This window comes from Osmerus eperlanus, chromosome 18 (assembly GCF_963692335.1).
Source record: "Osmerus eperlanus chromosome 18, fOsmEpe2.1, whole genome shotgun sequence".
Taxonomy (NCBI): domain Eukaryota; kingdom Metazoa; phylum Chordata; class Actinopteri; order Osmeriformes; family Osmeridae; genus Osmerus; species Osmerus eperlanus.
This window is the reverse complement of record NC_085035.1, coordinates 3,112,437-3,135,140: the sequence shown is the minus strand read 5'-3', so window position 1 is coordinate 3,135,140 and position 22,704 is coordinate 3,112,437. Positions and strand designations below refer to the sequence as shown.

At 45.9% G+C, this 22,704-nt stretch overlaps 1 protein-coding gene and 1 long non-coding RNA gene across 7 annotated transcripts in view; one reads left to right on the top strand and one right to left on the bottom strand.

The window, feature by feature from the left end:
• Positions 1 to 592: 592 nt before the first annotated feature.
• Positions 593 to 22,704, bottom strand: part of LOC134038554 (tenascin-like) — a 40,356-nt gene continuing 18,244 nt past the window's right edge. The window contains exons 3-30 of one of the 6 annotated variants that reach the window (XM_062483995.1): positions 20,134 to 20,686; positions 18,731 to 20,044; positions 18,080 to 18,343; positions 17,599 to 17,714; positions 16,860 to 17,013; positions 15,773 to 16,042; positions 15,437 to 15,622; positions 15,049 to 15,138; positions 14,257 to 14,520; positions 13,438 to 13,833; positions 11,941 to 12,387; positions 11,166 to 11,441; positions 8,562 to 8,834; positions 8,073 to 8,345; positions 7,604 to 7,876; positions 6,888 to 7,184; positions 5,423 to 5,695; positions 4,965 to 5,087; positions 4,613 to 4,756; positions 4,103 to 4,222; positions 3,815 to 3,958; positions 3,190 to 3,320; positions 2,873 to 3,005; positions 2,499 to 2,650; positions 2,243 to 2,339; positions 1,975 to 2,136; positions 1,630 to 1,793; positions 593 to 1,470 (exon numbers count right to left, since the gene is read on the bottom strand). In XM_062483995.1, coding sequence (XP_062339979.1) covers positions 1,360 to 1,470; positions 1,630 to 1,793; positions 1,975 to 2,136; positions 2,243 to 2,339; positions 2,499 to 2,650; positions 2,873 to 3,005; positions 3,190 to 3,320; positions 3,815 to 3,958; positions 4,103 to 4,222; positions 4,613 to 4,756; positions 4,965 to 5,087; positions 5,423 to 5,695; positions 6,888 to 7,184; positions 7,604 to 7,876; positions 8,073 to 8,345; positions 8,562 to 8,834; positions 11,166 to 11,441; positions 11,941 to 12,387; positions 13,438 to 13,833; positions 14,257 to 14,520; positions 15,049 to 15,138; positions 15,437 to 15,622; positions 15,773 to 16,042; positions 16,860 to 17,013; positions 17,599 to 17,714; positions 18,080 to 18,343; positions 18,731 to 20,044; positions 20,134 to 20,608 — 7,122 coding nt within the window. In that variant the 5' untranslated portion in view covers positions 20,609 to 20,686 and the 3' untranslated portion in view covers positions 593 to 1,359. The remainder of the gene's footprint in view (positions 1,471 to 1,629; positions 1,794 to 1,974; positions 2,137 to 2,242; positions 2,340 to 2,498; positions 2,651 to 2,872; positions 3,006 to 3,189; positions 3,321 to 3,814; positions 3,959 to 4,102; positions 4,223 to 4,612; positions 4,757 to 4,964; positions 5,088 to 5,422; positions 5,696 to 6,887; positions 7,185 to 7,603; positions 7,877 to 8,072; positions 8,346 to 8,561; positions 8,835 to 11,165; positions 11,442 to 11,940; positions 12,388 to 13,437; positions 13,834 to 14,256; positions 14,521 to 15,048; positions 15,139 to 15,436; positions 15,623 to 15,772; positions 16,043 to 16,859; positions 17,014 to 17,598; positions 17,715 to 18,079; positions 18,344 to 18,730; positions 20,045 to 20,133; positions 20,687 to 22,704) is intronic. The other 5 variants (XM_062483996.1, XM_062483997.1, XM_062483998.1 and 2 more) reach the window with 5 other exon arrangements.
• On the top strand, positions 5,377 to 6,682 carry LOC134038555 (uncharacterized). Its single transcript, XR_009932664.1, has 2 exons — positions 5,377 to 5,787; positions 6,228 to 6,682. It is a non-coding gene; the product is annotated as an uncharacterized LOC134038555 (long non-coding RNA).

The following is a 22,704-nucleotide window of genomic DNA, read 5'->3' as shown; positions in this document are numbered from 1 at the left end:
TTTGACTCAAATAAACTCTGTCTGCCTATCTTTCTCTCTCTTTCCACATTAATCTGCTCTAGAATATACCCCGGCCTAGATAGCAATGTGACCAAAATCAGGTCAGAACCTAGCTTCACCTAGATCGAACTAAAAGTATCTGGACAAAGACATGCTTGACAAAAAGGCTTGACAATAATCAGAGCAGGTGAGACACACAAGCTGTGAGAGATTGAACTGGTCTGTTTAGAGAAGCGTTGGGTTGTCTTAATAGTCCTTAGTATGAAGTCACTTCTTTCTGTCTTTTCAGTTTGGAATGTGCTACTATTTGGATCTTGAACTCTTGGATCTGGATCTTGTAATTTGAATGAAACTTTAACACTTTAACAATGCTTTGAAATGATTCAGTATCACCCTCGTTCTATATCCGTTATATAAAATGTTCAGAACTGTGCATTCGTGAAGACTTTTGAGACATCCTTTTGAGACGTTGAAAAGCATTTAGACATGGACGCCTTAATGTGTGAGCAATACTGCCACCTGCTGTTGATGCAGTGGAACTCCAACCATTGATGTGGGTAAGTCAAAGAAGGCTTCTTTTTTTTTTTTTTTTTTTTTTTTTTACCAAAGTATCTTTTATTGTCAAGAGGGTTACAGAGAAATATCTGTTCTTCATTTAGTTGACAACGAGCAAAAATATAAACATAAATTTGAGTTGATCGGCATCAGTGGTTTGAGATGGCTGGTATAATCCTAACTGGTGATAGTTCATCCTCACAGCGGTCAGATTAAAGACACCCTCTCTGTACTCTATGGTAAATTCAAATTATACATTAAAATATATCTAGTTTAATAATTCTTTTTGTCATTGTTTTCGGAGAGAGATCTTCTCTCTTGTCTGTACATTGGGTTGCAGGTGGCATCACGCCACGATGCCATGTGCCTTTGACAAACTCCTGGTTCACTGGTGTCATCTACAGTAAAGTATGACACTCAACTGTAAAATATCTTTGGGTTTCTCAACCATAGGTAGAAATAATAGTAGTGACCTAATTTCAACTTTTAAACGGAATTCAAGATGAAAAAAAAAAGTGTTAAACCCTTCACCAAACATCTACTTGTAAAAAAAACAAAACTAGACTACACATACAAGAGCACCTTGACATTTTCCATCAATCAAATCGTGGCGTCTCTGGTGTGATACTTCCATCACATTATTCAGAGCCAGGGTGTGATTGTTCTGACTCTTTGTTTATGATTGAGAATTGGGGATGAAGTCAGTGCAGAGGTACGTGGCAAACACAGCGATGTTTGTTAATGTTCATGGTGTCAACAGAAGTTTAAGGGGTGGAGGAGGTTGGGGGGGGGGGCGTCTGAAGTCTATGATCGTTTCCGCCTGCTTTCAAAGTTTCCGAAGTTCACCGGTCTGATCTTCATCTCGGCAAACGGAACGGAATGTTCGTGCCCCTTCCAATGGAACCAGTTGATACCCTATGACAGGGAGAAAACACCACACATAGAGTTGGTCATTTATCCAATTGCTTATTAAATCATATAGCAAGTACAGTCACAGGAATATTGGCCTGTAGTGTAGTGTTGTTTATCTAGTCTAGAAATAGCAGCCTGAATTATAGGTCGACAAATCCGTACCTTGCTATGACTGCTGTCGCCGTATTTCCCCATGAGGTTGACGCGATGACAGTTTTTGTACCAGAATGCACCCTTGTAGGACAGGGCACAGTTGGTGACGGCAATGTCGTTGTCGTTGTCGAAGGTGGAGAAGGGGCGGCCCTGGTGGTAAGTCATGGAGTCACCTAAGAGATTCGCAAGACGCATCACAGTGAAGGGTGAAAATACTGTCCTGTGAACCAACAGACCAACAAAAGTGGAGAAAAAAAATATATAACAAAAAATAAACTGTGATCGACCGTAGAACTACAGTCCGATTACAGGTCAGGCTTCTTCAGGTCTGGTTGCAGTGTGAGTCGGGCCTACCTGCAGTTCCACTGTAGGTTCCTATGTGGACCTTGTATCTGGAGCGAGGCTCTGAAATGGTGAACTTGTCATATTTGGCGTACACCTCCTCCCCTCCATCCCTCAGGTCCACACGCAGCTCGTACTGGCCAGCGGACGTGATCTTGTGGAGGTTGGCGAGACCTGAGGCACAAACGGAGAAGAAGGGGGGGGGGGGGGCATTTGGGGGTGAGGAAGGGACCAGGATGGGTTAGGGAAGAAGGGGATGGGGGTGCTGGTGGGTTCTCACCAAGCCAGAACTCATCGTTCATGTCACCGAAGCCAAGGGTGTAGTTCTTCCAGTTCCTAAAGAACTCCAGCTTTCCATTCTGCCGCCTCACGAACACCTAGAGAGAGGATTCCATCAACAACCGCGTACACGACCCAGTGACTAACTCACTCGAATAAAACCTACACTAACATGTTATACGGTGGAATACAGCCTTGAAGTTGTTCCTTTACCAATCTAAAAATGTCACAGGCTCATCTAAGATGGTGTTGCTCACCATCCATCCTCCTCCATCCGTGGTCATGTCACAGTACACCTGTATGGGCTGGCTTTCATCTCCACCAAGGTAGATGGTGTACAGGCCTGAGGTGGTCTCTCCATTTAAAAAGGCCTGGGCGCAGTCTCTGGGTAGTTTGTACAGCACTCCAACTAAGCACATAAACACACACACATAGATTAAAGGTACAGAATATACAGTATGTATATATTTACACATACATTTATTTATACATTTTTGTGCAAAGGTCTTAAGCACAAATACAAAAAATAAACAAAAAAGTAAATCAAAAATGATTTAAGAAATAGCACAAATACAGAAGACAAAAAAAAAATCGTTATTAACGACAATATTTATGTTAAATATTCATTTACTGGTGGTGAAGACAGTGTTGACTCGATGACTCCTCTGGGCACCAGCGATGGCCTGCAGTCTGACACTGTATTCTGTTGATCCTGTTAGCTGGTTCATACTGTACGAGGTGGCTGTCGGGCTTAGCACTACCTCCTGTACACACACACACACACACACACACACACAAAGAATTTGTTGAACATAAACACACACACGTAAACCGAACCCAAACAAGCGCACAAATGATTACCGAACGAACCAAACGCAACAAGAGTGACTGGAAATCCATGTATTCACGACACGTGTGATTTTAGGTGGGCTATGGCTAGACACAGACCCTGACGATGCCGTCGGCTGACGAGAAGGTCAGGACGTAGCCTGTGATGACAGCGCGAGGGGGCTTCCAGGTCAGGGTGGCACTGTCCGTCAGGATGTTACTGGCTGCCAGGTCCCTGGGATCGTCCACGTCTTAAATCACATCAGAAGCTAAGATGTAGGCCACCGCCTCAAGGTGTACAGGGACCAGTACTGACTCATCTATGTTCTACATGCGTAAGAACACACTAATAGGATTGAACCCAAATGGACATCCTAACTCGGATTGGTACCATGCTTAGTTTGACCAAACGGAATACACCTTTATTTTACCTGACAAGCCTCACTGAGATTAGAAATCCCTTTTAGAGGAGTGTCCTGGGGGGTCAGTTGGCTGAGTGGTTAGGGAATCGGGCTAGTAATCCGAAGGTTGCCAGTTCGATTCCCGGTCATGCCAACTAATGTTGTGTCCTTGGGCAAGGCACTTCACCCTACTTGCCTCGGGGGGAATGTCCCTGTACTTACTGTAAGTCGCTCTGGATAAGAGCGTCTGCTAAATGACTAAATGTAATGTAATGTCCTGGAACATGCTTAAGCTTTCAGAAAGCCGACATGAAGTGATATGAAGCTTTTCCTGTGAGGCTCACCTGTGGTGAACTCTGTGGTGGCCGAGGCACTTTTCTGGGCATCCCTCATGGCGTAGACCCCCACGGTGTACTGGGTGGCAGGAACCAGGGAGCCCATCTCAAACTCCACCGTGTTCCCAGAGACATGCTCGATCACTGGGGACTCTGCAGAGAACAGGAGCCCCACACAGCAAGGTTACAGCACCTGCAGGGCTACAACCGTATGTGATGTATATGTATTGTATATAGGCGTGTACCATGGCTGTGGCAGGACATTAGGTGCGTTTGTTTTGAACTGGGCACTGTCACCTGATTCTGCACTGTAGGTAATGACATAGCCATCCACTGTGGCTACAGCCGGTTGCCATAGCAGCAGGGCGGACGTGTCTGTGACGTTGACAGCAGTCAGACCCTGGGGTCTGTCCAGAGCTGAAGACACACACACACACAAACAAGCACGCACACACACACACACACACACACACACACACACAAACAAATTGGAAACCACTACCAAGCTGAACATATAGAGTGTCAATTAAAGGCAAGGCCTTGAAGACATCAATCACAGAAACAATATCATGGGATGCTAATGATAGCCAAGCCTCCTGCAAAGCACAAAGCGACATGTTGGTGCTGACAGTTATGAATAACCATTATAGACTTAGTAAAACATTTGAAACCTTTGTGTATGATAACAGGTATGTTGAAACATATTGTGTATTCAACCCGGAATCTCACATAAGGCTCTCTTTGTGGTCCTGTTTGCATTGTTCACATACATCTTAAAGTGATAGGAATACATGCCGTCCTGCTTACCTGTGGTCACTGTGTCTGTCCCTGGGTCACTCTCCTCCAGACCTTTCACGGCTATCACCGTCACCTGGTAGGTCGCACCTGGCGTCATGCTAGGAAGCAGGGCCTTGGACTCTGTCCCATCAGCAGTCACTGTCAATGGACTACCTGGGAATGGGACAATACATCAGTGTTTGTCTGCACACCATCACAACCAACATTACACCCCGTGTGAGTTTGGTAGTACAGTGTGAATGGCAAAACTTGGGGGGGGGGGGGGGAATGTGTAGTTTGAGTGTCTTCACTAGGGGGCAGACTTGGTGAAAAAATGTGTTGAAGTCTGGTTTTGTCTCTGGCTGTGATGAAGCAAACTCACCTCCCATGAGTGGTAGGTAGATGATGCGATAGCTATCCACTCGGGTGCGTGGCGTGGTCCAGTGAACCACGGCTGACGTGTCGGTCACCTCCGAGAAGTGGATGCCCCTTGGAGAGGCCATGCCTGACAGTGATTGGGTGAAGTGAGAGCAGAGAGACAAAGAAAGAGTGAAACTCTAGGCCTGTGGATGGTTGGAAGCCTAACAGAGTTGGCTTCCCTGATTTGCGTTGTGTATTTTGTGCGTTTGTTGGTTTCCCCCTAAACAAATTTAAAAGTATATTCACTTAATATGAGTGGCAAGTCAAGTAGCCACTCAAAACGTTTTAATCTGGGTGACCCTGGAAATTAATTTCTGAAGGACACCACTTAGATGGAATAACACAAACGAAACCGTTCATCTGTCAGAGAAAAGTGAAACAACGTCACGATGCAAAGACCACGTGCTGTCTCTTGGATACCTGTTCGGGCAACACCAAACATTGATTGGGAGCGCCGTTCCAGAGTGACGCCAAAGAGTTCAATTTCATACTCGGTGCCACCGGTAAGGCCCGTTAAAACCTTGGTTCTCTCGTCACCGAAGGCGTGGAATTCCTGCGGATGCGTTGTCTTTCTGATGTCTCTGATTTTGATGACGAATCTATCAAACAAGTCTTCATCAGCAGTCCACGCGAGTCGCAAACTCTCATCTGTGATGTCCGAGACGAACATGTGCTCCACTTCTGGCTCTGCCTCTAGTTGAAAAGGGAATATAACGCTGATATTTTCCGGCACCATTAGGAGGATTGGACGGTCGTTCAAGGCGAAGGCAGACAGACGGAGAACGGTGAGTGAAACTTTTGGAAACAAGTCATGTAGTTCTCCAATACCCAAAAGACAACGGCTAGGCCTCAAAAGCCGCCACCATCAAACATGCTTCCAAGACGGCATTAGTTTTAGACAGCGCAAAACTGCAAAAACACGTTTGTGAGTGTATAAAATAGACAAAGTTGTTGTGTGTACGTATCTTTATTGAAATCAGTCAAGAAGTGCTCATCCATTTATGTGCACTAGTTGCAAAATGATTCTGCAAACAAGGTTAACCCAGATTCCACATGCTCTCCAAGACCAGCCCTGGTGCATTCAGTGCATTCAAAGATCAAGAAACAATGAAAGGTTAAATCGACTGACATCCCATGCTAAAGATGTCATGTTGATTCCCTGTGTTTTCCAGCTCTTCCCAACCTTGATTCTAATCTGTTCTACTGCATGTTGTACGTTTTACAGCGGACACACACTGGTCAATATGCAGTCCGATAGCATAGGGGGCTACATGAGGCAATATTGGCTGGACACGCAATCCAAGGTCACACCATGCAGTGATGTGTCCTTTGAAAGGCGTATCCTTTACACTGTTTCTACATCAGAGGGAAAACACAGTTTTAAAATATGAAAACAAACAGGTATTTGCTTGCTCATATTTTGGAGTAGGAAACAGATGAGCACCAGGCATGTCTGCTGGAACAAAATCTGCAATCAGAAAGTACAGGCAAGATGAGAATGTGCATCCAGGGAAGACGATCAGTTGAAAAAGTAAAGAAGTTGTTCTGGAAGAAAGACAAATGTTAGAGGAGGTGAGTTGTGCTGTGTTGAGGTCTCCCCACCAAAGAAGGGGCATGGATATATTTTAGGCAACATGGCTTTCAACTGCTATGCATTGTTCCAAAGGGTGGATAGAGAAATCAGTACAGATTCAAATTCAGATTGCACGGTTACAATGGGGGCAAAGGTGACACGCACAATACGTGTGATGGAGAGACCTCGTTGCAGAGGGTTGAATCTTGAACATCCACGCGCGATTTGTGAAGCGTTTCCCAGCCTATCTAGACTTACAGTAGGCCTGCAGGCAAGGATTCAGCCCCCTCACAGTACAGTGTGTTTCGGTACCTGTCACAGCCACTGTGGTCAGAGGCCGAGAGAGAAGTCCAGACCTAGACACCCCGGTCAGCTTGACCTCATAGCCTATGCCAGTGATCAGACCCCAGACATCCAGTTGGCTCTGGTTGCCCGGGACTGAGATCTCCTGGGGCTCCAGCAGCCAGCCCGAGTCCGAAATCACTATCTGAAAGTGGCTGAAGCCGCCACCAGTAGTCCCCTCCTGCTGCCCGCTGGCCTCCCAGGAGACACGGAAGCCATACGGAGTTACGTCCGAAACGGTCAGGTTTTTCACTGTGGGTAGCGGAGCTGGAGGGGGTGGAGGGGGGGGAGGGAGTTTGTTTTGGAGGAGAGGGATGTGGGTGAAGGAATGGAGGAATCAGGCATGGTGAGAATACTTATGATACTTGATGTGTGCAATGATTGCAAAAGAATAACCTTTTTTGGGGGGGGGCAGTTAACCCAACACTTTTCTGGTGTATTAAGTATAGCTAACGTAGATCTCAAATAATGAATAAGTTTGAGATTACTTTCACAAACTATGTGTCTTTGTTTGCATGTTTGGACCAAGATCTCATGCTTAAGTAGACACCTCTTTAAAACACTTAATTTTAACACGATGTATGAAAATCGGCAATATTTTACAGCCCAAACTGACGTTACAGAGTTACTTGAACCCTGCTACTGCATGTTATTAGAGTTGAAGACGTGAGTAAATTACGTAGTACCTGTGACCACATTGGTTAAGAGGGAAGGTGTACGGTGGCCATGAGAGATACCATACAGCTCAATGTCATAGGCAGTGTCATCCTGTAGACCAGTGACGGTCACGTTCTGGACCTGGCCCGGGGGCCGCAACTCTAGTGTGTCAAGCAGCTGCTCCTTGTCACTGACCCGGATGACAAAGCCATCAAAGTGGCCTGCCACTTTGCTCCAGGAAAGGGTGAGGTTATCTGGGTTTACATCGGACACAGCTATGGCGCTCAACTGTGGGACAGGTTCTGTACAAAAGAGAATATGGACAATTTAATCTGAGGCGAGAGATTGGGTAAGAGACAATTTACTACATGGTTTGACCCCTTTGTCTTGGATAGTAATGCTATTTTAGAATTACGGTCGTACTCTGCGTGCAGTATGCAAATTCGGGGGTAGAAAATTTGTACTCAAAGTCTGAACAGAAAGCATGCTCTCCAGTACCTGTGGTAGCTACAGCGAACAGAGGCTTTGTGTTACGGCCGCCAGAGCTGGCGTACAGTTTAATGTTGTAGCCGGTGCTCCCTTTAAGCCCTGTCATGACTGTGGATCGGGTCTCCCCGGGGACAGCGCGCCCCATGGCTGTAGAGGGCACAGCAGACTCTCTGAGCTCGACTACAAAGTTATCAAATGTCTGTTCCCCCGTTCTCCAAGACAGGGATAGTCGGTCTGAGGTAACGTTAGATACAACCAGCCTGGACAAGTCAGGCTCCGCAGCTACAGGAAGAGAGAACAGCGTAAGTGTTTGTTTGTATATTTTCTTTTAAAAGCGCTATTGTTTGAGTCAGATTCGTCGAGTGGGTTTAACTTACTAAAGGGTCATCCCTTTCTCTTTCAGTTGTAAAAAAAAAGCTATTAACAGTATAATCTGATGGGGGAGAATCACACATCCCGACCCAGATGTAAACAAATTGAACACTGAAGACAAAATACCTGTTGACGCAACAGTACTGACAGCTTTCGTTCGCGATCCTTTGACAATCCCATAGAGGTAGGCTATATAGTCAGTGCTGGGCCTTAGCCCTGTGAGGTCATGGGACATTGCATTGTGGGATATGTTATGTTCCTCTGGTTCGCTCAGCCAGCTTGAGTCAATAACTTCTAGGATGTAACCATCCAACTGTCCATCAGTGCCATTCCAGGAGATGGAGAAGCTCTCAGATGTTAAGTTAGACACATAAAGATTGCCAACCACTGGCTCGCTCACTAAAGAGAGAAACAGTTATTGGATTGTTATACGAGCCAAGGGGTGCATCATAGCCGAAAAGTAACTAAAACGCCAACTCTTATCGTAATTCGATGGCTAGTGTGTGACTCGGGTACATGTGAGTCAGGTGGCTGAGCGGTGAGGGAATCGGGCTAGTAATCCGAAGGTTGCCAGTTCGATTCCCGGTCATGCAAAATGACGTTGTGTCCTTGGGCAAGGCACTTCACCCTACTTGCCTCGGGGGAACGTCCCTGTACTTGCTGTAAGTCGCTCTGGATAAGAACGTCTGCTAAATGACTAAATGTAAATGTGAAGTGTCACAGTCGACTCACCTCCCTCTTGCAATCCTTGATTGAAAATGATTTAAGTAAAATAATAAAAACATGCACATAGTTCAATTCATAAACGGCACAATCCTCTTCAACACATCTAGAGCAGGGGTTCTCAAACTTTTGGGGGCAAGGGACCCCTTACAGGGGTGAAGATTTTCCAAGGACCCCCACATAATCGTAACACCCATTCAGCCTACCCAGTGTGCTCATAACTAGACACAATATGCTTATTTTATTGGTGCAAATGGTCCCCATCTGTAGATTATAATATATGCGTCACTTTTTAATGATGCAGCACAATTTCCCAATGTTATAATTTATGGCAAATTATTTCACAGACCCCTTGGCTATGGTTTGCGGACCCCACTTTGAGAACCACTGATCTAGAGTACCTTGCCAACAGATCTTTTTTGTAACTAGACAGAAAAACAAACAAGAAAAACACTGACAACGAAAGTGAAAGTGAAAGACAGGGTAATGCCAGAGTGACAAAGGCAACAGGTTTGACATGGTGATAGAAAGTGGTTTTCGGACCCCTATGCTTGACAACTCCTGTACGTGTTAATGTAAAAACTAACTAAAAGAAAAGCGATTGCAAGGTAGCACATTTCCAGAAACTTCCAAGAGCCATGTTAGCAACATGTAGGGGTAATGATGATAAGAGTATTGGAACAGTCCTCTAGCAATTATGCAAGCAATGGAATTGAAGATGAGACACAAAGAAAACAACATGCTGTGAAAACATCCACTATTGTGTTAAAAACATGCTCATCTTAATCTGTGGTCGCATAATAGGCAATAGGTAATAATAACATTCTGCTGGAATACCAGGGGTTAAATTACTAATGATTTTATGTTGAAAATCATAAAAAACATAGTTGAATCAAATTGTCTACCACCTGGTAATTCCAACATGGATTTAGTTTATTACTATCATTACCTCAGGACAGGAGTAAATGTCAGACATTATAAAAATCCGCAATAGCCTTCCTGTTTCTTTGCAATGCAATCCCAGTCACTGTCACACTACAACTATTACACGGCAACAAGACTTGGTGGCAACTCATCAAGTGCGTCACTGGACACTTAGTTCAGGCACGTTCTCAACAAGCAAATGAGCCGTCAGAGTTAATGATTCCCCAGAGGAAGGAGGTTGAGATGAAATGAGATGAACGGGCAACGCACTCTCTAGTGGGTTGAGGCGGTTGGTGAATGACGGTTTGTCGTTTTTTTTCAAATTTATTTTGCAATCATTGCAGCACATCACATCAAAACTCACCACGATGCAGGGGATAGTAGGGAGGGGCTTCATGCACTTGGGTAATGGGATGAGGTTGGAGGAGGGAGCAGAAGAAGTAGGAGGTCACTGGCGGGTTGAGGAACCCGGCACCCTAGCTTTAATCAGCAAGACTGACACAGTGGCTGGAGGGTGAGAATGAACACGAGATGGTCGGTTAAGACCGAGGACCCTGTTGTTGCCCGGGTGTTGGTGATGCAGTTGGGTCAGTGTTGGACCTGTGAGGTGGGGTGTGTCAAGTGTGAGAAGGAATTGGATGGAGTGCTTGGTGTGTTTTTGTATGCGTGTGGTTCACCACCAAAGACCCCGACTGGAAGGGAAAGAAATGTGGTCAAATGTCACACAGGGGAAAGAGTGAAGGCCCTTGCACACTGAGTGCGAAATCTTCGTATGCGTTTTTTCGCAATCGTCAGCCTCAACATTCGGTGGCTCTGAATTGCCCAAAACCTATCAAAATGCTGGGTATGGATGCGAAAAACGCGGAAAATCGAACCCGATCCGAATTTTTTCGAACCCGATCCGGACGAAAGTTTCGGAGGCAGTGTGTAAGCGCGATTGACATAACGTGAGGTCGTATTTATTTTTTCACGTGCGAACATTTCGGACACGAATTTCGGACTCAGTGTGCCTTAAAGGAGGAGTTCGAAACGGCAGGAAGTGAGGACGGAAAACCCTGGAACGACTCCGTTGGCGGCAGGTACCTGTGGTGGCCTCTGCATACACAGGCTCCAGGAAGGAGCCCTGGTGTAGGCCGTACAGACCCACCATGTAGGTGGTGTTGGGCCTAAGCCCGGGGATAGACAGGCTGAAGGCGTCCCCGGACAACGTGAGGTTTTGGCTTTCCGAACCCCCGTCCAGGTTTGTCATCTCTAGGACAAAGCTCTCAAAGTCCCCGTCCTGGGGACTCCAGGACACAGTGAAGCTGTCCCAGGTTATGTCAGAGATGGTGAGGTTCACCACCTGGGGCTTCAGCTCCTCTGGGAGACAAACAGATTAGAGGGGAGTCAACGACAGGTGTAATGACATTTTTGCTCAATTGTTTCGAGGTTGCATGTTGTTGAAGGAACATTCGTCAGAGATCAGAATCAGAATCATGCCACAGAACAGAAACACACAGATGGATGGATGAAATGATTGAGGATGGAAAAGTTGTCAAGCATATGTGATTAACACTACAGAAATCCTTCAGAAGTGATGTCTGGATGAGTCTCTGAAGACTTCGCAATGCGTTCATGTATTACAAATATTATTTGGTTAATTGTGACTGCTTTCGTTTGTAGCTAGCATTTTTTATATAGGCAGAGCACTTGGTGATGATGAATATTGAGAAGTTCTCACAAGGGAACTATTCCTATTTGTACCCATATTGTAGATAGAAAACAATAAATACAAAGGAATTAACTTATATTAAGGATGACCAGAGAGATGTTATGATGATGATGGAAGTCTGTTACAGGGGTTATCTGCTCCATATACCTGTGTTGGCAAAAGCTGTGAGAGGCAGAGACCGCTGCCCCTCCACCATCCCATACAAAGTAACCTCATAGTGCGTCTTAGGGGACAAGCCTTGAACGTGGACCTTCCTCATACCTCCTGGCACTGTTACCCCGTGAGCTTGCGCCTCTCCTGACAGGGCGTTCAGCTCCACCACGAAGCTATCAAACGTGTGCTCAGGTGCAGCCCAGTCTAGGCTCAGGCCATTGGGGGTCACGCCGGTGACCTGAAGTTCCCCCAGCCCAGGCGTGTCCATGCTTGAGCCCTCTGGTTCGGAGGTAAAGCTCCCAGAAGGAGGTATGCGGGATGGAGTAGTCGGGGCTATGAGTCTGGGACTGATAGCTCCAGCTCTTATATCTGGAGCGGACTGGAGAGTTGAAACGTCTTTGACACTTAGAGCAATTACGTCAGGTGAGGTAGACTTGGGTGCTAAATGAAAGTACATTTAAAAAAAGGAGTTAAATGTTATCTCTGAGGATCAGAAGACAAAACATGAGAGGTTGAACCTGTGGAGAGATCTGGTTAAAAAGACCAGGTGAAGCAAAATATGAAACATAAAGTAGACATCAAACTATCGAGTATTAAATCACCAAAATAATCGACTTTCCCTAAAGCTTCTTGAGTTTTGTCTGTATATTTAGGGCTTTTATCTTTTGTCACCATCTCCAGTGATGCTTTTTATTGTTCCTGGACGTCTAAGATCATAGACATCCACGTGCATTCTACGCTTAAACTGAGCAGGTCATGCATTAATGGCACCTGAATCAGCACCATTAATTTTGAAGGTTCCAAGTAGTCCACCGTGGCAGAAGTACTCGGTACACTTCAAATGGATGAATAAGCCATGCATTGCCAAAGGTATCCTCAAAATCTGTACTGAAACTACTGGGGCTGAAATGTCGTTGTCGAGGAACATCTGTGAAAAACAGTCAATGGAATAGCAGGCAATGAGTGGAGTTTGATGGTTTTGTTCTTTGTTGGCACAGACCTTTAGATAGCATTGGTTGCTTTAAAAGCTCAAATGAAGGAGGATGTCTGGATTTACATTCGATTTGCATTGAATTACAAATCAAATTAAAGTCAAATCCCTTCGATACACAAAGGTAAAAGTACTTTGCCACGACTCATAGACTGCAGTATGCAGGGCGAATGACTGCATGCCGTAGTGTGTGTTCTGTGACTGTAATCCTGTATTTCCTCCTTGTATTTGAAAAAGAACACTGTCTATGAAATGAACCTGTATATGCAGCATGCAAATGATGAGATGATTTCTTTAAAAAAAATCTTCATGCCATGCTCAGAGCTTTTCTGTAGATGTTCAATAGTCCTCATGCAGACTTCTTTATAGCTTTGCTTTGAACAAGTCAAATTTCTCTAGGATTCTGACCCAACAAAACGCTCATCCTGGTCGCATGTAGAAAACGTCAAAAATCAACAGAGCAAGATGTCTAAACATGCAATCCAAATCAAAGCAGATACCTGTAACTGCAACTGCTTCAAGTGGTGAGGACCTTTGGTTATTGGTTACTCCGTAAAGCTTTACTCGATATTCTGTGGATGCCTTCATGCCTTTGATTACAGCAGCAGTGGCATCACCACGAAGACGAACCTCTTTCATATCATATAATCCCAGAGCGTCTCTACATTCTACGGCATAGCTATCAAACACAAAATGTGGCTTTGGTTCCCATGAGAGGTCAAATCCAGTGGATGTTACACCTGAGACAGTCAACGGTCCCAACTCGTCCCCAGACCCCATCTCGGAGAACTGGGGATCTGAGGCGTCTAAAGACACAAAGTTAATGATATTGTCCTCCGAACCAGCGGGAGTTGTAAGCTCAGGGACTGGGTCAGCTAAATAAAATGTAAATGAGGCTACAAGAAAAACACAGAGGCACACATGTAAGGTGAAACAGACGTTGTACATTCTGTGCAGCTTTCCGTACTCTTATTGCTGACCGGTGCTTTTCAGATCTCCCTCAAGTGTAAATCACCCTACTGCACTGGATCCCAGCCATGGCTAATTCCAGATTTCGCTGTCAAATATTGTAATGCATGAACTTCACTCCCAAGAGCTGTTGTTGCGAAATGTATTTTCTTTGGAAAAAGTTGCATCAGAAGAAATGGAACACGTGTTTTTTACATATATTTCTATGAGAAAACACTTTAACGATTGACACGATCCACAAGCATGGCCCATACTATAATTTCCTTTAAGACCAAAAATAAGGCTTTTGAGAACCAACCGGAAAGAAGGTTTGTGTCGGCTGTGAAAACATTCTGCTGTGTCACACTCACCTGTGGAGGCAGATAAAGTGGCAGGTGCACTCTTCTTGGGTCCTCTCTCAGCAGTTAGGCTGATGGTGTAGATCATGCCAGGAGTCAGGTTGGTCAGGACATAGCTGGTAGCTGTTCCAGGAACCTGCACCTCCTCCCTCCGCCCAGCCCTGGAGATGTACACCAGCTTGTACAAGCTGATCTTGGCCCGGGGTCTTCTCCACACCAGATTCATGGTGGTCTCTGTGGACTCACTCATCTCCAGGTCTTTGGGTGCGTCTAGGTCTGTTTTGGAAAATGTTTTCTTTAGTACAGATCAGATGGCTGAGCGGTTAGGGAGTTGGGCTATTAATCAGAAGGTTGCCGGTTCAATTCCCGGCCGTGCTAAATGACGTTGTGTCCTTGGGCAAGGCACTTCACCCTACTTGCCTCGGGGGAATGTCCCTGTACTTACTGTAAGTCGCTCTGGATAAGAGCGTCTGCTAAATGACTAAATGCAATGTAAATGTAGTATGCAGAACTTTATTTAGTCCCCAGAGAGGACATTGAATGTGCAGCAGTAAAAAATAAGACAAACAAAAATGTCTGTCAGTTCTACCTCTGTCCCTTCCGAAGTTTAAAGCTTTGTTTTATTTCTAGGGCGTGTTTCAGACAAGTCATAAATCACAGATGCATGTTTGCTTCTCGTACGGTTGTCATATTCTGGTGTGCGTTATATGCACATGTATGAACAGCTGGAGCACCTGTTGGTTCATGTGTTTGTTCGTATGTGAAGAATGGGAATTTGGACAGCTGTTTAACTGAGATTCTCACCAGTAGCTGCGTTTGTGGTGGAAGGAAGGCTCTCTCTCTCCTTCTTCACACCGGTCACTCCTATCCCATACTCTGTACCTGGCTTCAGTCCTGCAGTGCGGACAAAGAGAAGGAATCTTAGATGAAACATTGTTTGGGGATTTTTACGTCCATGTTTTTTTTTATACTTATAAACCCCAACCCCAACCGTCACAGTCACACCGTTCCTTAAGAGACAGACAGAACTCTTATTCGTCAGTCTGTAGAATGTGTGTTTGGATGCCATCTATACTTAACTCATTTGGATTTTAAGTAATCCATTTTGGGGATCTTTCCACATTACACATCTGTGTATATGGTGTGATTAAGTTGCCCACATGTACAGAAGGTGTTTGTCCTTAGGCCTCACCAGTGATGGTGGCCCGGGTGGTGCCTCCAGGGCTGCGTGGGATGAGTTCCTCGCCGTGGGAACCCCCAGAGAAGGGGCTGTACTTGACCCTGTAGCTGTCTACATCTGCCTGGCTGTTTCTCCACTCCAGGGTGATGCTGTCGTCTGTCTGGCTCAGGGGCTCTAGCTTCCTGGGGGAATCCAGACCTGGAGTGAAAGGACAGGAGGCATAAGTAGCGCTAGCAACCTCACCCTCTGAGTTCAGTTAAAGTTACTCCTGTGAAGTTGGACGGTATTCAAATTGAAATGATTACAGGGGATTTATTTTCTAGAAAAGCAAATCCCACCCAAACCTACCTGTGGTGAAGGTTTCAAGGACGGGCTCGCTAGTCATATCTCCTCTCCCGGATGTCAGAGAGATCTCGTACTCTGTGTCGGGGCTTAAAGCTTCGATGTTGTACTGTTTATCCGCAGGTGAGAGCTCCACGGTGGTCCTCTGGGAGGCGTCTGAGCTGGGTCTGTAGGACAGGGTCAGTCTGTCCGTCTGGGCCACGGGCTGGGACCAGGCGACCAGGGCGGACGACTCCGTAACGTCCTTCACCTCCACCTGCTGTGGTCCGTCGATCCCTGGGAGCGAGGCGAGACGCGCAGAAGACAATGTAAGAGTGATAACATGCAAAACCATTAGGATACCGAGTGAGGTCCATGATCATCTCAGTGGTTTTAATTATTGAGGATAAATTATGTAGGTAATGCAAAAAATGTCTGGCCCAGACCACCTGTCAGGAAATGGCGTAAAGGATCACTTAAGTCACCTACCTCGTTTTTCATTTTTGATAGCTGTAGTGAATTGCAGCCAGTGCAAATAAATTACCTCGAATTTGGAAGTCCATCAACAAGGAATTGTAAACTAAATGGGTTTTCCATGAAAAGGGAGATTGTTTAGCCTGGCAATACATACTTGCTCTGTCAACAAAGAGAGGCATTTGTCCATGTAATGTATGGGTTAATGGTAAGTAATAAAAGTGAAGGTAAACGGAGGCAGGAACTCATTGCAAGGTTCGTTGAGAAACAAAGATATGTAAGCTGGACTGCCATTCAAGTTTTTTCCCCTTCTGAGGAACCGTGTGAAACGGCGGTGGGGGATTAGCAAAAAAAAAAACAACACAAAAAATTGTCTGCTATGACTTGACAGTTAAACTGGGCCATGCCATGCACTTGTGATTTGCGAGGCAGATATACCCAGGGGATGTAGATGGTTGCCAGGCTAAGTAGGAGGGAGGACATTACACTCATTTCCTGTCATCTGTTATGAGTTTGATAGTAAATTATTGTGTTAAATTCAGTTTTTAAAGTATCAGGTGTATATCATTGAACTAATTCGGTCTCTGTTCTTAATGACAAAACACTGTCTGACTGTGGGTGGAGATGGAAAAACACTCACTGGTAGTAAACGTTTTGGTCAACTGGGGTCCTCTGGTGTTGTTCTTGACGATGCCAATGGAGACCTGATACTCCTGACCAGGTCCAAGACCAGTCTGATCAAATGTAGTCTGAGCAGGTGGAAGTGTGTTCAGGATTTTCCCATTCTCTTCTTTCTGGAAGTTCAAAGAATAAAGATGGTTATACTTGCGTTCCTGAAAAGCCTGATGAAAAGCAAAAAAGATGATCAACATTTTATGACTATGTTGTACTGCACAGAAGGACTGGAAAAAGACTGCAAACCAATAAACACACTGAGCTTAACCTGTTAGGCAGAAACCACCTGACTTTGTGCTTAACAAGTTACAAATATCACTGTAAAAACAAACATGGCGACAATAAACAGGGTCTACATTTTGTTCCTGGAGCTTTCCAACCACCAAAAAAAACACATACAGCAGGAGCTCACTGTAGTGAAGTTCGTACATTATGACAGGCTGACATTGAAGCATTACACTACACCCTGCATATGTGAATATCCTCCTCTGTGTTGTAGTGGTTAGCACACTTTCACTGTAGGCAATAAGCAGCAGCCTTGCATGGCCAGAGAGGTCGTAAACAGGATTGGTATCAGCCGCAAATATGTCTTTCTTGTCCAGAATAACAACCGGTCTCCCCCCTACCAATGATCCCTGCTGGTGTGTGATATTCTGAGTTCCAAATCTGGAGGAGAGTCATGTGGAGAGATGGAAGGCACTGACCGTGTTTTGGATTTGGAGCTCCCAGTTATCAAAGGGAATGTCCAGCTGGTCCCAAATCACCTCCACGGAAGTGTCCCTCACCGACTTGAACTTCAGACCCTCTGGCTGGGGGATATCTGGCAGGGAGGCAGCAACAAGACATACCAGCTCGGAACCGAATGTTGATGCACTGCAAAAACTGTACGTCTAATTGAGTGTGAAAATCTTATTTTGATATTTTTAATCTAGTAAGACTGGTTTCTAGTATAAATTCCTTGTCACGTGACGTAACTAAACACATTATTTTAGGATATTTTCTCACTGCAAAGGCAGCCAAATTTACTTTAGTTTTAAGCATAAACATGCTCATAACTAATACCTATGCACTTTGTCAGGGCGTTTTTGCAGTGTGCAAGCCACAGTAGAAACACTAATAGTATTCATATTAATACATTTGCGTATGATAGTATGACACTGCTCTCCACATGGCATAATGACCTACATGTGGCAACTCTGGCACTAACAGGGATGCTCCTCTTGTTGCTCAGGATGGCGTAGACGTTGATCAGATACTCAATGCCAGGTTCCAGCTCTGTGAGGGTGGCAGATGTCTTGTCTCCTGGTACGGTGAACTCCTGGTACAGTCCTCCTGGGGCTGTAGGGACGTGGGTCACCAGGTATTCTGTGACCAACATGTCGTTTGTCCAGTTCAGGTCCACCGTCTCTGTGGTGATTTCTGTTACACTCAGGTCCTTGGGAGGAGAGACTGAAGAGAGGTGGGGAAAAAGATTCGTTTTGGTTTGACATTTTTGCTGTCTGAGGTGGTTTCCCATGCCTTCAGTTTCTACCAGAAACTGATGATTTCCACAGGCTCACATTCGGCAGGTTTAAGGACCGCCTACGATCTTCTGAGACATAAATACAGACTTTGCATTTTTGTGAAACTTAAATGGACATTTGAAATTCAGGATTTTGTTAAATCCTGAATAAAATCACCTTTATGGTCATTTACATGTTTCCTCTTATTTGGGTATTTTAAGACAGAAAAAAGGTGGAAAACCCATTAAGTAAAATATTAATTTACTAAAGTGTAAAGATGCAAGCACAACATTTATATATTTTTAAAGGAAACCATATACTGTAGCACACTTACCTTCCGAGCAATCGTCACCGATGTACCCCTCGTCACAGACACACTGTCCGTCCACACAACGCCCTCTGTCCTGGCAGTTGTTGAGGCAGCTCAGCTCTCCACAGTTCAGTCCCATGTAGCCAGCCTCGCATATACACTTTCCGTTGACGCAGCGCCCTCTACCGTTGCAGTTATCCGGACAGGTGAGCACAGAGCAGTCGAGCCCCGAGTACCCCTCCTGGCAGACGCAGTTACCGTCCGCGCAGTACCCACGGCCCAGACAGTCGTTGGGACACGCCTTCGTGCCGCAGTCCTCCCCGTTGAAACCCTCGTCGCAGACGCATTGCCCGTCGATGCAGCGTCCGCGGTTCAGGCAGTTGTTAGGGCAGGCCAGCTCGCTGCAGTCCTCACTGACGAAGCCGGCGTAGCACACGCAGCGGCCGTCCTGACACTCGCCGCGGCCGTAGCAGTTGGAGGGACAGGTCTTCAAGCTGCAGTCCTCGCCGGCGAAGCCTTCGTTGCACACGCACTGGCCGTTGACGCAGCGTCCCCTGTCGAGGCAGTTGTTGGGGCAGGAGATCTCGGAGCAGTCGTATCCTTGGAAGCCTACGTCGCAGGCGCACTGGCCGTTGATGCACTGCCCTCTGGTGTTGCAGTTGTTGGGGCAGGCCAGCTGGCTGCAGTCCTCTCCTTGGTAGCCAGAGTCGCAGATGCACATGCCGTTGAAACAGCTGCCTCGCTCGTTGCAGTCGTTGAGGCAAGTGAGCTTGGAGCAGTCTTCTCCAGAGTAGCCGGGGCTGCACTCACACTCTCCGTCCACGCAGACACCACGGCCGTTGCAGTTGTCGGGACAGGTGCGCTCCCCGCAGTCTTCCCCGGTGAAACCTTCGTCGCAGTAGCAGGTTCCGTTGATGCAGCGGCCACGGTCGTAACAATCGTTGGGGCATATGAGCTCGGAGCAGTCGAATCCGGTCCAAGGCTCTTCGCACCTGCACTCTCCGTCCACGCAGCGCCCACGGCCCAGGCAGTTGTTCAGACAGTCTGTCTGAGAGCAGTCGTCACCGCTGAATCCTTCGGAACAGACACACCCTCCACCCTGACACTGGCCGTTCTCTCCACAGTCCACTGGGCAAACTTCCAGAGTGCAGTCCTCCCCGGCGAAGCCCTTGAAGCAAACGCACTTCCCGTCTACGCACCGACCCTGGTCCTGGCAGTCATTGGGGCATTCAGGCTCGCTGCAGTTGGCTCCCTTCCAGCCAGGCTCACAAACGCAACCGCACGAATCCGCACTGAAGTTGCCACGGCCGTTGCAGTACGGCTTAGTCCCCACCTCACCTAAAAAATGCAAAGATGTTCATAAAGACAGGTTTCAAACAGATGAGGAAAAAAACATGAATTTACTTAGGATCAATTTGCGAGTCTACCTGTGACCTGAGCACTACAGCACCCAGCAGCTCCAGAGCACTGGTCCCTCAGCGAGGACACCTCCCCCTCCAGCATCTCCAGCCTGCTAAGGAGGTCCTTCAGGTCTTGATGACCATCGGAGCAGCCACAGGCCTGCTTGGGGATGTTGATGCGGTGGGTGAAGACGATCTGGTTCTCTCCGTCCAGGGTGTGGTCGGTGGTGCGAAGGCCCGAGAACGCAGGTGCATCTCTGGGCTCCAGCTGGCTGCCCCCGGGGGATTCTAGGTCAGCGGAGCACAGGGAGCTGGCGGGGACGTTGATGTTGTAGACGTGATTGAACACCACCGGTTGGTCCGCGCTGGGCAGGGTGACGTTGTCTCCGGCCTGTGTCAGTGTGGCTCGTCGATGCCGAAGCATCTTCTTCACCAGGCCCGTGTGGCTCATACTGATGAGGGCAGTCAGGAGGAGGTAGCCTAGAAGGCTTTTTGGACCCATGTTTGTTTCTGTCGCAAGGGTTGCGTAATGTCACTTGCTAGCTTTGGATATTCCGGTTTGTCCTCGTTTTTTGGGGTCCTGGAAGGCGAAGAGACCAGGCACACTTTCAACGCGGGTGTTAATGTTGCAATTAATTGTAATATGTTCGAGTGAATATATGGCTTTTAAACTTGTATGTTGGGACATTGACAGTAACTTGTGCATTGGGCTTGACCTACAAGTCAAGCAGATAAACACAAAATTCACTTTTAGGACATCCAAGTGTCCTTAAGGAATTCAGTTACACTTGAACACCTGGGAACAGTCCAGTAACTTTCTCTCTATTACAACCTAGTTTAGCTCACTACAGCAGCAATAAAATGGATGTTCAGGCAACAAGCACAAGCACATTCCATTGGGACAAGGAGGGTTGTAAACTGCATGTCATTACCTTATTAGTAACACCTCTATAATCAGTGGTTTTCTCAGTTCCGCCCACAGTGAAACATGAACAGAGGTAGACTTGACATTGTTCATTAATATCCAGAATAGACTTATCTGGAGTACTTTTGTATACTTATGTTTCACTAGAATGGAATGAACAAATTACTCTATCATAAGATGAAACCATTTAATGCTGACTCAATACTGAATCATTGCCTTTAGCCACATCTTATTTTGTCGGCCGCTGGTAATCCAGGTGGCCTTAACAGCCGACAAGACAGAACAGATCTGGATTTGAGAGGAAGAGACATCTGTTCGTAAATACTCAGTGACCTGTTAACTTGATGACATTTACTCTAAAAGTTGTTCACACACAAACAGCCCATACTTTCCCCCATTTATATTATTTTTGTCATCTTTCTCTACTGTTGTACTTTTTTCTGTTTGCTGCTGTTTGTGGATAGTTAAGCACGCAAGTTCACGCCCACTCGCACAGGGCCAGAAGCTGTAATAACTCAATGTAAATCGTGCATGGATGTCAATGAGACACATGCACAACCGTGAGGATTTCCACCGGGCTTCTGCACATCTCTAAAATGACTTCATAGGCTGGACACTGAAGCACTGCAATTTGTGGTGGATGGATTGGAAAACGGTATTTCTCAGTGTGGGAAAGCAGAGGGGGATTTATGTGGTTTACATATGCCTGAATGAGCAGGGATGGGTGTGAGCAGGAAAACACCATCAGTGAAACTTCCAGTTTGCGGTCGAACCAATATACACATATCAAGCAATGTCGGTGAAGTTGATCCCTGCTCTTAGTGAAGGGATGGAATTTGAGTTTGCAGAGACTTTAATGGTGGTGGCGGGGGACTGTGGTCAAATAGAGATGAGCCAATTCATGTCAACTCGACACGTTCTGCCTCGGTTCCCAAGGGAGCGTCTTCTCCTCGTCTGTGTTCTCAGCTTGCAGTGGAAAGAGTTATAGCAGAACTACGGCTGTTCTATACACCTGTGATGGCTATTCCAGCTTGTCTAGGCTTTTTCCATTTTCAGCCTTGCCAGTTTTCCTTTTGTTGTCCTACCAGCATGAAAGGAGCTGCTGCATTATCCCTGCTCAAGCTCAGTGTAGGGCTTTTCTTTTGATGGTTGAGTAACACTGCAAAAACAGTTTGTGAATTGGACATATATTAATCTATTAAACAAAACACTGCAACTGCATGTCAGTGATCCTATGCCTTCTATTATTACCTTGTTGGTTCTCCTTGAACTGGATTATTCCATAGAGGGAGTGATATGTTTCATATAACACAGCTTGATTTATAGTTTAGAGGATAATGATTTATCCATATGTGGATAGTATCAAAGTTTTCAGTGAGGATACTGGAACATGTTACTTATGATCTCCAAATGATACCCTTCTAATTATGTTTGGCAACTAGCGTGTGATTCATTGAGCGGTCTCAAATGTATATCCTTTAGTTTGTGAACACCTACTAGAATATAAACCAGGAGGACTCATGACTGAATGGGGTTCACCAAGGACATCCCACCTCACCTTTGGACTCATACAGCATTGGAGAGGAAATTGAAATAAATATGTATGTTTTACTTTTCTTTAAGTTATAATCCAGAATTACTGGAGCGATATTAATCTTCCCCCACGCTGGCAA